Source organism: Stigmatopora argus, chromosome 21 (genome assembly GCF_051989625.1).
Source record: "Stigmatopora argus isolate UIUO_Sarg chromosome 21, RoL_Sarg_1.0, whole genome shotgun sequence".
In the NCBI taxonomy this organism is placed as follows: Eukaryota; Metazoa; Chordata; class Actinopteri; order Syngnathiformes; family Syngnathidae; genus Stigmatopora; species Stigmatopora argus.
In genome coordinates this window covers 11,605,278-11,620,554 of record NC_135407.1, presented here as the reverse complement: position 1 = coordinate 11,620,554, position 15,277 = coordinate 11,605,278, and the positions used below count along the sequence as shown (strand labels likewise).

The window sequence follows — 15,277 nt, the reverse complement described above, 5'->3', positions numbered from 1 at the left end:
GAAATTGCTAATCTAAAGAAACCAATGATATATAAAGGAAAATCTTGAAAATTTTCAGGGGTGCCCAAGCTTTTTCAACTGTAACTGCTAGCAATCTTTTTGGTACTTAATGGTTGCTTATCAATTTTTTTTACATGTCCTGTTGTTTCATTTAAATACTACAAGATAGCTTTAGAGCTCCTGCATTTTTTTTGTCAAGTTACAGTTTTTTCAGTAAAATTGTTATCAAATATGTCTAAGATGATATAAGATATGTTTGAATGTCTGTATTTTTGGTCAGGTTGATTCAAAGGAACTATCTGGGAAAACATTGCTTTCAATACCTGGTTATGAACAAAAAGTGGAGTTTGGAACCATGCTCACCTTTGCATACCCCTTAGATGGTCAAGGTGAGTAAGAGTCCTGAGGCCGAGTCAAGAAATACCTTATTTTTTATCCATTCGATGAGACTCCTAGGTAATTATTTTACTCTTCCAGTGATTAGAACTTTAACAACGTAGTTGATGCAAAAATGTTGTAGCATAAAGTGTTTTTCAAAGTAGAAGTTAACGCCGGAGTCATTAAAACTATATTTTGACAAAATGATCTACACATGACTTACTGCCTAAAAGGTTGGTCATTGGCCTGCAAAACAACACTAAAACCAATTGAAACCATTTATAAGTAAGCTCTAGTAAGAAGATCAAAATGCACCACCACTGGCAGATGTTACAAAAAACACAAATGCCTGAACTGGGACAATACTGTTAAATATGCAGATTCCACCTTAGTTCTCAAATCAACCTTTCCCACAGAAATGAACTAAATACAAATTAATTCGTTCGCACCCTCTTAAAAAAACTGGATATTACAATAGAAAAAAATGTATTGGTTGTAATTCACTATCTACTAACAGAGTAACAAATAATTAGGGATTATGATGTCTAATAGTAAAATGAGATATTATTCAGTACAACGTGGAGTTCGCGGATGGAAGAGAGAGAGAGACAGAGAGAGAGACAGAGAGAGAGACAGAGAGAGAGACAGAGAGAGAGACAGAGAGAGAGACAGAGAGAGAGACAGAGAGAGAGACAGAGAGAGAGACAGAGAGAGACAGAGAGAGAGACAGAGAGAGAGACAGAGAGAGAGACAGAGAGAGAGACAGAGAGAGAGACAGAGAGAGAGACAGAGAGAGAGACAGAGAGAGAGACAGAGAGAGAGACAGAGAGAGAGAGAGAAAGACTTTAACTTAAATGAACTTAGAGTCCTATACACACACCTTAAAAAAGTTTTAATCTTATGTTACACTAAATTTAAATTTCAATAACCAAGGAAAAGAGGCTAATGTATTCACCGCTGCTTTCGAGGCGAACTTCCTGCTTCTACATACGTATTGGCGAACCAGCTCAGGGATGCGTACATTACTCATGTTTTCGGATTATTTCGTGGTTACTATCGATTGTCATCATACGCCTTTTTTTCGCACTATCCTTCATTGGACCGGCTTGCTTTGGACCCATTGTGTTTCCCTTAATTCTCCACTGACTAACGCAAAAAACACAGAAAAAATGCAACACCCCGCCAGTGCTTGTAGAGATCTTTGCACGAGGAAGATGCAGTGAGAAAGACAGTGCACTGAAATCATAAGCGTCTCGGCCACCTGGCTGTCTCGTATGCCCTTATATCAAAATTTGTCTCGTATCTCAGGCAAGTATTTGCTCGGAATTTTACACGTATCTCAAATTCCTCGCATGTTGGGGCACAAGTATGTCAAGGTATTACTGTATTTTCCTCTTCATCTTGGTATCTTTTAGATGCCAGGTATACTACAGTCTTCCCTTGATTATCGCGACTTCACTTATCGCGAATTCACTTCTCCATGATTTTTTTCTGCTATTAATTATTCCATCATTCCCCCCAATTTTTTTTAATTTTTTAAAAATTAAATTTGATAAAAATGTGAAAATCCACACTGAAACTCGAAACCGGAAGCTACTCTTGCTACTAGGACTAAGCACCCAAGGAAAAAAAAGGTAGTTATAATAGGAGTGACCCCCCTTCAAGATTTTTCGATTATCGTGGCCATGTCTGGTCTACATTAACCGCAATAGTCGAGGGATTACTGTACTTCTCTGTTTTGTCTGTTTTAAAAATTCAGGTGGAGAGATAATGGTGTCTACAACTCGTCCAGAGACTATCCCGGGAGATGTGGCTGTAGCTGTTCACCCTAATGATCCTCGATACCTGGTCAGAATATAGTTTTTGTTGCATTGGAATTATAGATAACTCAATGACTTGCAGTCTTGGGAGGCAGTTGAGACTAGGGATGTCCCAATACAGACCTTTTGTACTACTGATCCAATCCGATTTTTCCTACAATATTCGTCGCCAATTCAGATCCGATGCCAAATGTATTCCCATATTTTTAGACCAGTAAAAACAATGCAAATTCTGATATAACCAGTAAATGATAAATCACTTTGTATTAAAGAAATACAGTCATACCTCTACCCAGCCCTAACCTCACCCCTCATCCCTACTCTTGATCGTTGAAACCAGGGAACGCAGAATGCAATATAGGCCAAGGAAATCAAGTACAGTCGTACCTCTTGTTGGATCTAATCGATAAACATTCAATAACTTCGAATTAGAGGAAGCACAAAGAGTCGGCCATGATGAGTTTTATCTAGCTTCAGCTGAAGGAGGGGGTCAGAGCAGCCAGCGGCAGGAGCGCGTCTATCCTCCAGCCTGACTAGTTTGAACTCCCTGCCTCCCCCCAACAGGTTGACCAGTTTTATTGACAAAGGTCATGTGACATAGGTACAGACTTTAGGCGGGAAACTGTGAACAAAGAAATGGGTCTGTCATGGTAGATGACGCGCCCCCAACTCATAGGTGTCACGGACGGAAATTTCCGCTAGGTCATGCAAAATTCTATTCTAGTGACTAAACTAAATAAACCTATTGACTAATAAAAAGCATAAGAATACATTTCATACTCCACATTTCCCCCCTGTAGTTACTTTGAAAGAATTTTCTTCAAACACATCAATTCATATCCCTCCTATCCAGGTTCTAGAATACAAATATCATCAACAGTTACTTATCAAGGGGTATGGAAAATAATAAAATCACTTGTCAAGGCAAAGGCGAAAAACTCGAGGTATTTGGCGTCATTCGAGAAAAATTCCTCTGCGTCCCTCTTAATGAGCGAACACAATTTTTAAGTCAAGACAAGTACAATTACCCGGACGACTCGACAAACTGAGGCTCGTCACACTTTGAAAGAGCAATAATCTCCAGTATGGTTTGCCATGCGGTGATACTGTATGTCACTGTAAGCTACCAGCGTGTGCTGGATAGTGTTTCAAATCATAACTTTGATACAGGGGATTACACACATAGAAAAAATACAGAACAGAAACAAAATCGCAAATGAGGGAGTTGCAAATTTAAACAGCATTGACTGGTTTCGTCTGGGATGAAGGTGCAGCAGTGTTCTCCCATCATGGCACACACACCTCCATCCTCTGTCCCGCAACATCCCTAAGGGCTATGACAGTTTGGTTAATAAACACTCATGTAACAGTTCAATGTCTTTACACGAAGCATAACTTTATCCACCCCAAGTTGGGAAAATAGCAACTGTATGATTTTCTGGGGGGGCGGACCACAACTTATGGTCACCAGGAACATCACTACCCCAGATTGCATCATGTGGTTTGAATTGCACTGATTTTGCACTGATTTTGATCTCTTACTATTATGTTCACTCCCCTTAAAAGGAATGCATCTCATCTGCACCACTGCAGATTTAAGTGTGGCGTCTAGACCCAGTGAATTCAGGTTGTCAGGATACCTGTGGAAATGGGTGTACGGCTACACACAACTTTCATTTGCAACAATCAGTTTTTTCTGGAACACCATGAAATTATACCACACGTCTTCTTCATAGTAGTTCTCCAGATTGTTCTTTCATCTTGCTGTTGAGGGATCGAAGACCCTCCAGGGCCTTGGTTAAACTCCCGTCAGCTGCTGTATTGTTCGGGATGAACGTGCAATTTGGTCAGCGAGCTTATACTCATCTGGTACGCTGCGGGGAACCCCGATGTTGATGTAGGTTGGGTCCCCATCCAAGAGCGGACCGCTTGGCTCTGCCTTTCCAGTGATGAGGCAGGACGTTTCCTGCACTTGTTTTCCAACTCGAGTCTCTGTGGGCGGGGCGTTCAGATACGCCCAGGTTGTCACTGACAGTGCAGTCACTGACAGTCCAGTCACTGTGATGTGGGTGGCAACAGCTTTCACTGTGGCTTCTGTATAGAGGTGCAAAGTCTATGGGAGGTCAGGGTTAAGTGAGGGGTGCTCGTGGCAGGTGAGTAGACGTCAGATGAGTTTCTTCACGGACAAGGGTTTTGACACCGTCCGACTTAGTCTACTCAAGAGTCACCTGTCTCGAACGACCTTGACCTGAATCGACTTTGACTTTTCAGCGATCTTTGCTGCTGTGGAGGTTGGTGAGTTGGGCCACGAATGGGTCTTCCCATCGTGGAGAGAACCAGGACTTCCTTTTATGACTCGGATCAGGATCCAGTCACCTGGCTTCACCACCTCCTGCAAGATAGACAAAAAGATCACGGCAGCTTACATGTTCTTTGGATAAGTTTCTCTCCTTCCTTAGTCTCTCGTCATGGTTCATCTTCCCATAGAGGAAGTTGGAATGGTCTTCCATGAACTATCTCAAAAAGGTGTTAATCTCAAGCTAGTTCTACCAGTTGTTTTGCACTATGCTGTTTGAAAAAATGAGCTCCATTGTCACTCCAGATGATTCTGGAGATCCCATGTTCTTTACAGATCAATAAAATAACAACTTAAACAGTTCCTACAAAAATTTTAAAATAGGTATTTATACCTCTTCACCATACCTCCCCCCTGTTGAGACATTTATGGCTCAATTATGGAATACATTTTTGGTAGGTACGGTAGGCCATTAGCTTTGTACAGTTCGTCTGCAGACTGTTCTTGAGATCGGCTCAGTTTTGTTGTTGTGTATGCTGCTGTGTTCTGCCGTTGTCTTTAACACGTGCTTAACATCCATCATTATGTTTGTGAAAATTTAAATACCTTATCAGTCAAAATTAAACATGCTAGCTGATATTCTATTTTGAACACTGTTTCCTTGTTAAGATCAAAACCCATATTTGTTTTTTCCTCTTTCCTACAATTACACAAATTAACTAATCATACTAAGAATAGGAAAAATACAAAAAGCAAACCAGGCTGCTTTCTCCTCAGGAAAAACAGCTTTCCCGTTCTCTGTAACAGTTTAGATTCACATCAATTAATATCCAAAAACAAAATGCACACATTTATAATTCTGAATAGAATTGAACCCACTAAATTGTAACCACCCCTTGTTTGTCAAGGTTAATATTTTAGCATAATTGTATCCTTTAAAGCAATTAAAACTCATTACTTTTAAAATGCATACTAATCAAGTCCCAATTCAATTAACAATGTGTATCGCGTTGCATATTAACCTCAGTTGTTTGAAATTCAAAATATCCCAAACTAGTAGTCTTTTAATCAAATGTAACATTCCATTGTCTTTGGAGTTTGCCAATCAGCTCCTATAAAACTTTCTTAATCAATATTTCTCAATAGTCAGGCATAAAATTAAAATCTAGTTACATTTCTATCCATTGTAGTTTCTCTTTTCTCTCTAATTGTTTACTTTAAAAATATGTAAGAAGATCTAGTCACAATTGTTTACTTTAACTATCTGTAAGAAGGTGTAGTCTCAATTGAAACGCTTTTTTATATGGAGACAATAAAACCAATATAAAAAGTTCCTCATGGCTTACAGCATTGCTCCCCGAGCAATAATCTTTCCAATCAATATTGGAGTGCTTGCCATTTTGTCTGATTACGTCAAAAGTTTATCTTACCTGCCTCCGCATACGTTTCAACTGAAAGAACCTTCTTACAGAGCACAAAATGGATCCGCTATTTTCATGTCTGCTGGTTTGGTCAGGAACATTTGCACTCTCATCCTGGGTTGCTCATCATGTTTCCTGTTGAGAAATGCAATCTCCCTCTGCCAACCCAAAATTAATGCGTTTCTTTAAAGTTTTTTCTTTTATGCAGACATATGATTAGCCTCATCCTCCAATTCCAATCGTGTAGTTAATAATGGCGTTTGGTACATTCCACTAAATTGGATTTCCATATTTTTCCGGAACGAAATATGGAAACTTTTGTCAATTCAGTCAATTATTCTGTTAACACAATTTGGATGCCATTATCACAATAAATCAATAGTACTTTGGAATTTGGTATCAAGCACTGTCTTTTCAGTGCTCCTAAATTTTGCATAGCAGATTTGTTTCTCCACTTCAATTTTCACATTTGGAGTACTGCTGCTTTTTCCATTAAAAAATTCCTTGGACAAAATATTTTTCCATAATTTGTCGTTGCCATCCCTGGAACGGGCTTATTGGCGAATTCCGAAATCGATTCCAATTTGCTAAATCATTTTCCACCTTGATACCTAACCGATTGATTATATCTTGGTGGTCGGCCAATTAGAAACACAAAAAGACAAACAAACAATCATTCACGCTTACTCATTTTCAGAAATCAGTGGTCTGCAATTTTTCATTACTGGTGAAGAGCGCCATCCCACGTCTGGGCTTTTTGGCAGCTTACCTCCATTTTGCTGTCTTATCAGCCTAATCATTCTCAAAAGAAATAGGTTAACGTCATTTGGTTGACATCAACTGTTTGATGCTAATGCAATTCGTATATCATTAATATTCTAATAGTCATTAAAATGAACCACGCCAAAGCATATTTCACTTGTTCCGGGCAAAACAAGGAATGCTTTTTGTGCACTTAAAAACATTCCATGCCTCTTCCGTCCCAGGGAAATCATGCCTATCCTAAATCAATTATTTTATCTAAATTTACCTAATAATTTGGATAAATGCCGTTTCTGCATTGTTTTCATGTTTGATATCATTAATAATTTGGATGATTCTTAATACTTAAGTCTAAATCGCAAATCACTCTCATATTTCTAAAACCCAATAGTTAAAGCTCTGGCTTAATTCCTATCCGCTCTAAGAAGGCGGTTTTATTTAAAATAAGAGCCATTCTCTGTGCTCACTGTTACCTCAATTACAATTTAGGGAAAATAACCTTTCACTATGCATTTCCTAATATAAACTTCAGTGTTTAATAAAGGACCCATAATTTTTCACTAATATATCATAACACTGTCAACTATCTCTCTCTCTCTCTACATCTCTCTAAAACTCTCTGTCAACTTTCTCTGTCTCTCTCTTTCTTTCTCTATCTGTCTTTTTCTTTCTCTATCTGTTTCTAAAACTCTCTGTCAACTTTCTCTGTCTCTCTCTTTCTTTCTCTATCTTTCTCTAAAACTCTCTGTGCAGGGGGAGGGGGCCTTGGGCTAGGCTGGTGTGGGCTCTCTCCTGACTCTAGGTGTGAAAAGGGGCACTAAGAGCTTTGGGGGACCCCCCTCTTTTTGTTTGCACCGGGTGTGCTTGGTGGGTGAGGGGTGTCCGCATCTGTGAAGGGGGGCCGGCTGTAAAGTGGGCTTCTTGCCTGCTCCACATTTTTCGGCCATTTTCTTCCTTTGTTCTGTGTGTGTCTTCAGCAAGATTCAAAAGCAGGCAGACTTTTTAAGGGAATTCTCATGTTCCTTCTTCAGATTTTGGTTCTCTGAGAATTCCTCATAGGCCTTCCTCTTAGCTCATCTTGCCAAAGGTCGTACCTCTTGAGCTCATGTTCAATGATCTTCATAGGGAGGGCCCCAATTTTGAAATGTGTGACTAGTACCTGAACTTGTGAAAAACATATCATTCTTGTTCTCCATGAAGATAGAAAGTTTCTTGAGGAAAGACAACCACCTAAAGCAGCTCCTCATCCTTTCTGTCCAGAATCTTCACAACCATGTTAACCATGTTTTTGTTTCATTCTTCAATGATCAGGAAAATCTCTCAGCATGAATTCCACATCTTCTTACTTCACGCCCCTTTGTTTGAACGTTTTTTTTAAACAATGGTCACATGTTACGCTATTAATACATTTAAGGCGATATTTTACGGCGATTCTTTAGGGACGTCCCATCTAATTTATCATCTCTTTAATACTTATCTTTTATTATCCTATTTATCCGTCTACGCCGTCTTTTTAACCGTTATTCTCTTCAATCCTCTCGATTCACGAGCGCATACTAAGCGCGTACCAAGCGCGACATAAAGCGCGTCACGGCCTACTTCCGGTTCTTAACAAACGCTTCTGGTTTATATAATATAAGTACTATACTTTTTAATCGAGCGCTTTCTTACTCATCGGGTGCAGTATTTTTGGAAGCTTTATTTTTGACAATCTCCAGAAATCCTTTTAACAAAGGGGACTCTAACCCCTATTTTAGGGGGACTTTTAACCCCCACCCTAGGTTAAGCCGCGTCACCAGCCCACCTCTTGGATCGACATTTAGTTGGCCAGACCGACTAAATGTACGTCCGTTGCATACCTTACGTATCTATTTTCCTTTTTTCTGACATACGTACTTCTCAACAGTATGCACAATTTATCCCCTATTTATGAGGCGTTTTTCTCGACTATTCCACGAATGAAAAACGGGATTCCCACCAGCCTTGTCCTAAATATTAATTTTAAACAGCCCCTTACCGTCTCTTGTGCCTCCTCTTTTCCGATGGGGGTTCGTTCTTCAAACGGGCCGCGATCGACCGAAATGCCTCTCTCTTTCAAAGTAAGAGTAGCTGACGTCAGTAATTCTTGGCCTTCAGTCCACCGCGGTCCGAAAATTCAGAAATGAATCATCCCGGGTTTCGGCACCAGAAAATGTTGGATCTAATCGATAAACATTCAATAACTTCGAATTAGAGGAAGCACAAAGAGTCGGCCATGATGAGTTTTATCTAGCTTCAGCTGAAGGAGGGGGTCAGAGCAGCCAGCGGCAGGAGCGCGTCTATCCTCCAGCCTGACTAGTTTGAACTCCCTGCCTCCCCCCAACAGGTTGACCAGTTTTATTGACAAAGGTCATGTGACATAGGTACAGACTTTAGGCGGGAAACTGTGAACAAAGAAATGGGTCTGTCATGGTAGATGACGCGCCCCCAACTCATAGGTGTCACGGACGGAAATTTCCGCTAGGTCATGCAAAATTCTATTCTAGTGACTAAACTAAATAAACCTATTGACTAATAAAAAGCATAAGAATACATTTCATACTCCACACCTCTACTTACGAAATAAATTGGTTCCAGAACTTTTTTCATAAGTTGAAAATGTCCTAAATAGAGCAGTACTTTACATGTAAATCCTCTAATTCGTTACACAATCCTCACTCACCTACCAACTAATCCAGGGGTGTCCAAACTATTACACAAAGGGCCGCAGTGGGTGCGGGTTTTCATTCCAACCCATCAAGATGACACCTTTTCACCAATCGGGTGTCCTACAAGTGCAATCAGTGGATTGCAGTCAGGTGCTTCTTGTTTTCTTCAGAAATCTCATTGGTCAAAATGTCTGTGCTGGATCGGTTGGAACAAAAACCTGCACCCACAGCGGCCCTCGAGGACCGGTTTGGCCATCCCTGAACTAATCCCTTTAAAATTGGTCAAAATGTCCCAATTTCATAAGATGTGAGAAACACCCACAAATGAGAGAAAATGATCATTAAATTATTTATTAATGTCTTAAAATGAATAACAAGTATGATAGTTTCATTAATAATTATACTTTAATATAATTATAAAACAATACAAGGAAGACATCTATTAATTTTACATCTCTGGTGTTTATCTTGCAAGGACAATCCACCCTGACTTCGTCCTCATCACAGATGATTCTCCTGAGCGGCATTTTCTCTTGCCCATTTAAGGCCTCAAACCAAAACAATTACAAGGTTATCGATTCGATCCAATTGCGTGAGCAAAAAAACAACTGCAACAATAATCGCATATCAGGTATTCATTAATAACAATTAAGGTCGGAACTCAAAAACAACTCTATTGGAAATTAAACAGACAAGCCTCCATTCGGCAAAACAATTCCATATCAAGCGAACCGAGCGTCATAATTTAAAAAACATATGCGAGTAATCCCGGAGGTTGATTGATAGCCATCCGCTGAATCAACAACAATTTAAGCATCCTTCACAGATCTTCATTGCAAACTTGTATCTGGGGAAAGGGTCGAGGCGTATATTCCAGTAATCAGTCCTCGGAGTGGGGACTCGGTGAAATGTTAAGTCTCTAGCTGGAGCCAGCTGTCCTGGAGAGTGACCTCGAGCTTGCCCCAGTCCCAAATTGAAGAAACTCTTATACAAAAATAATTAAAATGCACACATATAATAGTATCCCAGAATAACCCCAACAAAGTACAGACGCTCCCCTACTTACGAACATTCAACTTACGAACAACGGAACATACGAACATGTCTGCAAATTGCGTTTAAATCGAAAAATGTTCGTAAGTCCAATTTTGTATTTTTTTCCGAGTAGTGCTTCTTTCCGCCGCTAATACGCCTGGCGCTGTGAGGGCTCAGCTCACCCAGCATCTACCTTCTTCGTTGCAATGCGGAAGTGCATGAACGTATCTCCAGTGAGCAAAGAACCTTTTTCATTTGTATCATTAAATATCTCGTGCATCCATTATTGAATATGGTTGGTAAAAAGTGAAAGGCTTCTATTGAGGGAGTTGCAAGGAAGAGGCAAGCCATTTCATTTGAAACGAGTGGCAATAATAACGAAGCTTGATGCGCGTGAGAGTGGTGAGCGTTTCACGGGCATACAACTTCAACTTGAATCGTTCGACCGTCAGTACCATTTATAAACAGAAAGATCGAGCAGCAGGACCCAAATATTGAACGTTGCACAAAGTTTGCAAATCAATTGAATGATGCCATACAGTGCTACCGCATCATTTATGATGAAAAAAAGAAGAAAACTGTGCAATCGTCGTTAGATCGCTTCTTTCGGCCAGTTTCTAATACATAAATCTCTCTCTATACAGTACTGTACATATTCTCTCCATTTTATTAAATGTTTTTTTCAGTACAAACCAATGCGTGTTACTTATACAAGCCTTAAACATTCAAATGCACTTATATAAACCTTCAATATACTTATATAGGCCTTAAACATAAATTATAATACAAAATATAGCACTGAATCAACTTACAAACAAATTCAACTTATGAACAATCGCTCGGAACCTAACTCGTTCGTAAGTAGGGGAGCGTCTGTATATACAAAATATACCCGTGTTGAAACACGGGAACAAGAGGAAGCTAACAGTAGGCAACATACTAGAGAGACCGCATGAACACATGAACACTCGTCTAATAAACACAGCATTAAGAATTCTAACAACAACATTATTCATTCATTCATCTTCCATACAGCGCATCCTCAAAAGGGTTGCCGGGGTTGCTGGAGCCTAACCCAGCTGACTTCGGGCGAAAGGCAGACTACACTCTAGACTGGTTGCCAGTCATCCGTAGGGCACACAGAGGGACAAACGACCATAGGCACTCTCAATCATACTGCCACCAACGGGAATCGAGCACTCGCCTGCCCGCACCAAAGTCAGGCGAGTGAACCTCTACACCACGAGGCGGCTATCTAACAACATTAATCAACAACATTAATGTTTTATGATTTCTTTGGATTGTAATTTTATAAGTTGCTACTGGTTCTTACCTGCTTGGATTTAACTTCCCCTTCTGCAGTGCTGGTTGACAAACATTTTGAAAAAAGAACTATCGAAAGATGATTTCCTTTGACGACTTTTAATAATGTTTCTATCGTGCAACAAACAAACATCGTGAAACTGGGCGATCGCATGACCCGTGAAGACTTTCTGGATGTGTTTTTTCGACAATGACAGAAAGTTACTGAAATTTCTCCAGTATTTCTTTGATTTTCGCTGTTGGAAGGCTCGCTGCTCCCTCCTCGTCCACCTTCTCATTATATTGCTCCTGGATTGCCGAGTTTGATTTCATGCTCCTCGCTGACCACTTATTTTCATTCGCGCTTGTAATTTTCTTGGGAGGCATGATGACAAAAACAGAAGCAGCTGCTTTATCTACACTTGGAAAAACTCAACAAAAAGACCGTTAGAACTCTGTGATGACTAACGGCAATCAAAAGTACAGAAGAGAATCTTGAAACGTGTAGTGGTTGTTTTGAGACAGCCAATGAGAGCCCAGTAGAGCCCAGTAGAGTTTCGCGAGGTTATAAAGTGAGAATCAATGCATCTGCCACAATTTCAAAATAAAATAATGGACACAGGAAATGCATTTAATTTTGGGAGGATTTTGAAAATTGGATCTTTTTCGTATCTCGAGGCACTCATTTACTTTCGTAACCTGAAAATTTCATACCCAGAGGAATTCGTAAGTAGAGGTATGACTGTACTTTGGTCACGAAATTACACGATCTGTGACTTTCATTGTTATGATTGTGGACAGAGGGCGCCGAAGCAGGCAATCTTAAGATAGTTACAGTGATAGTAGTATATCTTTATTAGTAAGCCACATGTGCAGCAAGCCTGGGCGAAGGTACTAAAGGTGTCAATCGGGGAGGTCGGTGAATGTGGCGTGGAAGTCGAGAGCTGTTGGGTTCGTAACAGAATCTGAGGCAAAGGTACCAGAGCCGTGAATCAGGCAGGTCGGTGAACGTGGAGTAGAGGATGAAGGCCGTGGGGTCTGTAACAGAATCTGAGGCGAAAGTTCAAGACGCGTGGGCCTAGGTTAAATCGAGAAGTTGAAGATCAGATACAGTTAAATTTCATTCATATGCCACCCGTCGGGACCGAGCAAAAGTGGCATGGTGACGAAGGTTTTTAAAAACTGTTTTATTGTAAAAATACAAATAAGGCTTAATTTCTCATGTTATCCATCAGCTCAGTCCAAAGCTCTCAAAAATCGTCAGCTGGCGGATCTTCTTTCGGTGGAGCTTGAGCATCTCATTGTCTAACTGACATGTTACAATCGACGTCTCAACTCTTAAGGGACGGGTGGGAAACAGAAGTGAGACGTCAGTATAGTCAAAACAAATGAAGGTTTGAAAGTCATGTGCAGCTCAGGGTGTTTTGAATCCTCTTTGTTTAGTCCACTCCAAGCAGTCCAAGGTCCAAGGCGTTTTGGTGTTTAGTCTACCTAAAGTTCTCGAGAGCAAAGCATTTACTTTGTTGCAAGCAACCATATAATAATAATATGAAACTAAGTTTAATGGTAAAGCAAAGCATTCTTCATTGCAAGCAAATATATAATCATGTGAAACTAATAATCCTCTAATGATAAGGAGCAAAGTTTAATTGTAAAGCAAAATTCTTCATTGCAAGCAAATATATAATAATGTAAAACTAATAATTCTAACATTAATGTAGTAATAACATTTAACACAATCAGTTGTATTTCACCCAGCCATAAAAAAAATCAACAAATTTCAATGTTTTGACAATATTCTTTTCTTGAATGGCTCATCAAAGTTAATGTTTTAATTTAAAATCATGTCTGGTGGAATTGACTTTTCGTAAATAACGCCTCCTAAACGGCCATCAACCAATCATACATTCTAGACTACGTTGTTAAGGGAGCATGAATCGACAAATTCTCAGATGCCCCATTTTCTAATCGATTGATTTGATCCTTTTGAGATCAGCAACTATCATAAAACTTTACAGAAAAAGACAAAAAGGATCCACAAGCTGCGGACGTCCAAAATTGTGAAACGATGCCTGGATAAATAACTTTGAAAAAGTGAAATATTTTTTAAAGTGAAGAAAACAACAAAAAGGCCAAAAACCAAAAACTTTGGGGTACATACTTTAAACCCCCAAGAAAGTCAATCTTTTGCAGGAAGCATGGTGATTGGAAAAACTAATTACTTACCGAAATTGTTATTTTTTACTGGTGCACCCTTGGCGACGCCAGGACCAAAAACACCAGCTAAAGCATTGCTGTTTCAGTTCCGATGTTGTTTGATATGTAAGATAAAGTTTTGATGTTTTGCCCTGTGCTGGCAAAAAGGTTCTGTCCTGCTTGAGAAATCGCAGCATGGCAAAGTCAAATTAACAGAACAGTCCTGCCATGTAGTGGGAAGTGCTATAAAGTGCATAGAAACTGCTAAATGTAATTTTGAAAAATAAATATAATAACTAATGTACTTTTAAAAGTTATGACCGAAATTACTTTTAAAAGTACCGTAATTACTCGAATATAACGCGCACTCGAAAATAACACGCAGGTAATTTTGGGCCAAAAAAATCTGGAAAAACGCAGTACTCGAATATAGTGCGCACCTAAAATTTCCCGCTGACGAAAATCAGAAATCTTACCTTTTTTTCTTCGTTTCACGATTGTTTTGTTCAAAACCGGATAGAGAAATCTTCAGGTACGAGCGTGTCGAGTGTCGTGCAGTTGGTGGAGTTATACGTTTGAATTTTAGGGCAATAGATGATACACAGAGTGGACAAACATATCATGTAGACATGTTATGTTGCAATACCTTTTAGACTTCCTTGAACATTGACTACATTTCAATTGACAATACCATGTTTTAATTCAAATATCTATTGTCATTCTCAAACAAGAAAAGGAACATACAAATTGAATAAATAAATGATTTGAAGATATGCACAATGGAAAAGACTATCACATGTAACAAGGGAATGTACTGCCCCCCCGCTGGACATATTTCTAAATACAAGTACGTACTACACTACAATGTAGTATTCTACTTTCCAGCTTATTAATGCAGGATTGTGATGTTTGTGAGGCTTGACGATCTTTAATATGCGTGTATTTTGAATTCAAAGTTGGAAATTGCACAATGTCCGTGCGTCAAAGTGAGTTTGACAATGCTTTTTTCGATCGAAAATTTGTAATTTATTTTAGTTATTGATTATAACACGCACCCCAACTATTGGAATTAATTATATAGCAAAAATATGCGTGTTATATTCGAGTAATTACGGTAGTAATCTGTAATCCTTAGTGAGATGTCTATTTAAAAAAAAAGACAATTCTGAATGAATATATTAATTAAATTATAGTCCATTCCAGACAACTATTGCTTATTTTTGTCTGCTCACGTGAAGTCTATGCTTATGTAGTTGGCAACGACGCTTCTTGCAGGTTTAAAACTTTTTCTTAAGGTTGAAAGACTTTCTTGGTGAAGAGAAGAAAAATTGTCCAGGCAAAGATAGACAGAGTCGAGTCATTTTATTTATATATATATTT

At 39.3% G+C, this 15,277-nt stretch overlaps 1 protein-coding gene and 1 long non-coding RNA gene across 2 annotated transcripts in view; one reads left to right on the top strand and one right to left on the bottom strand.

Annotated features, from left to right (window-relative positions):
• vars2 (valyl-tRNA synthetase 2, mitochondrial) overlaps window positions 1-15,277 on the top strand; it is a 62,952-nt gene that overhangs the window by 18,435 nt on the left and 29,240 nt on the right. Inside the window, exons 9-10 of the mRNA XM_077591370.1 lie at window positions 281-389; window positions 2,138-2,226. Of these exons, the coding sequence (XP_077447496.1) occupies window positions 281-389; window positions 2,138-2,226 (198 nt within the window). The remainder of the gene's footprint in view (window positions 1-280; window positions 390-2,137; window positions 2,227-15,277) is intronic.
• Window positions 3,275-4,031, bottom strand: LOC144067540 (uncharacterized). Its single transcript, XR_013297964.1, has 3 exons — window positions 3,917-4,031; window positions 3,741-3,838; window positions 3,275-3,532 (listed from the first exon to the last, which is right to left on the bottom strand). It is a non-coding gene; the product is annotated as an uncharacterized LOC144067540 (long non-coding RNA).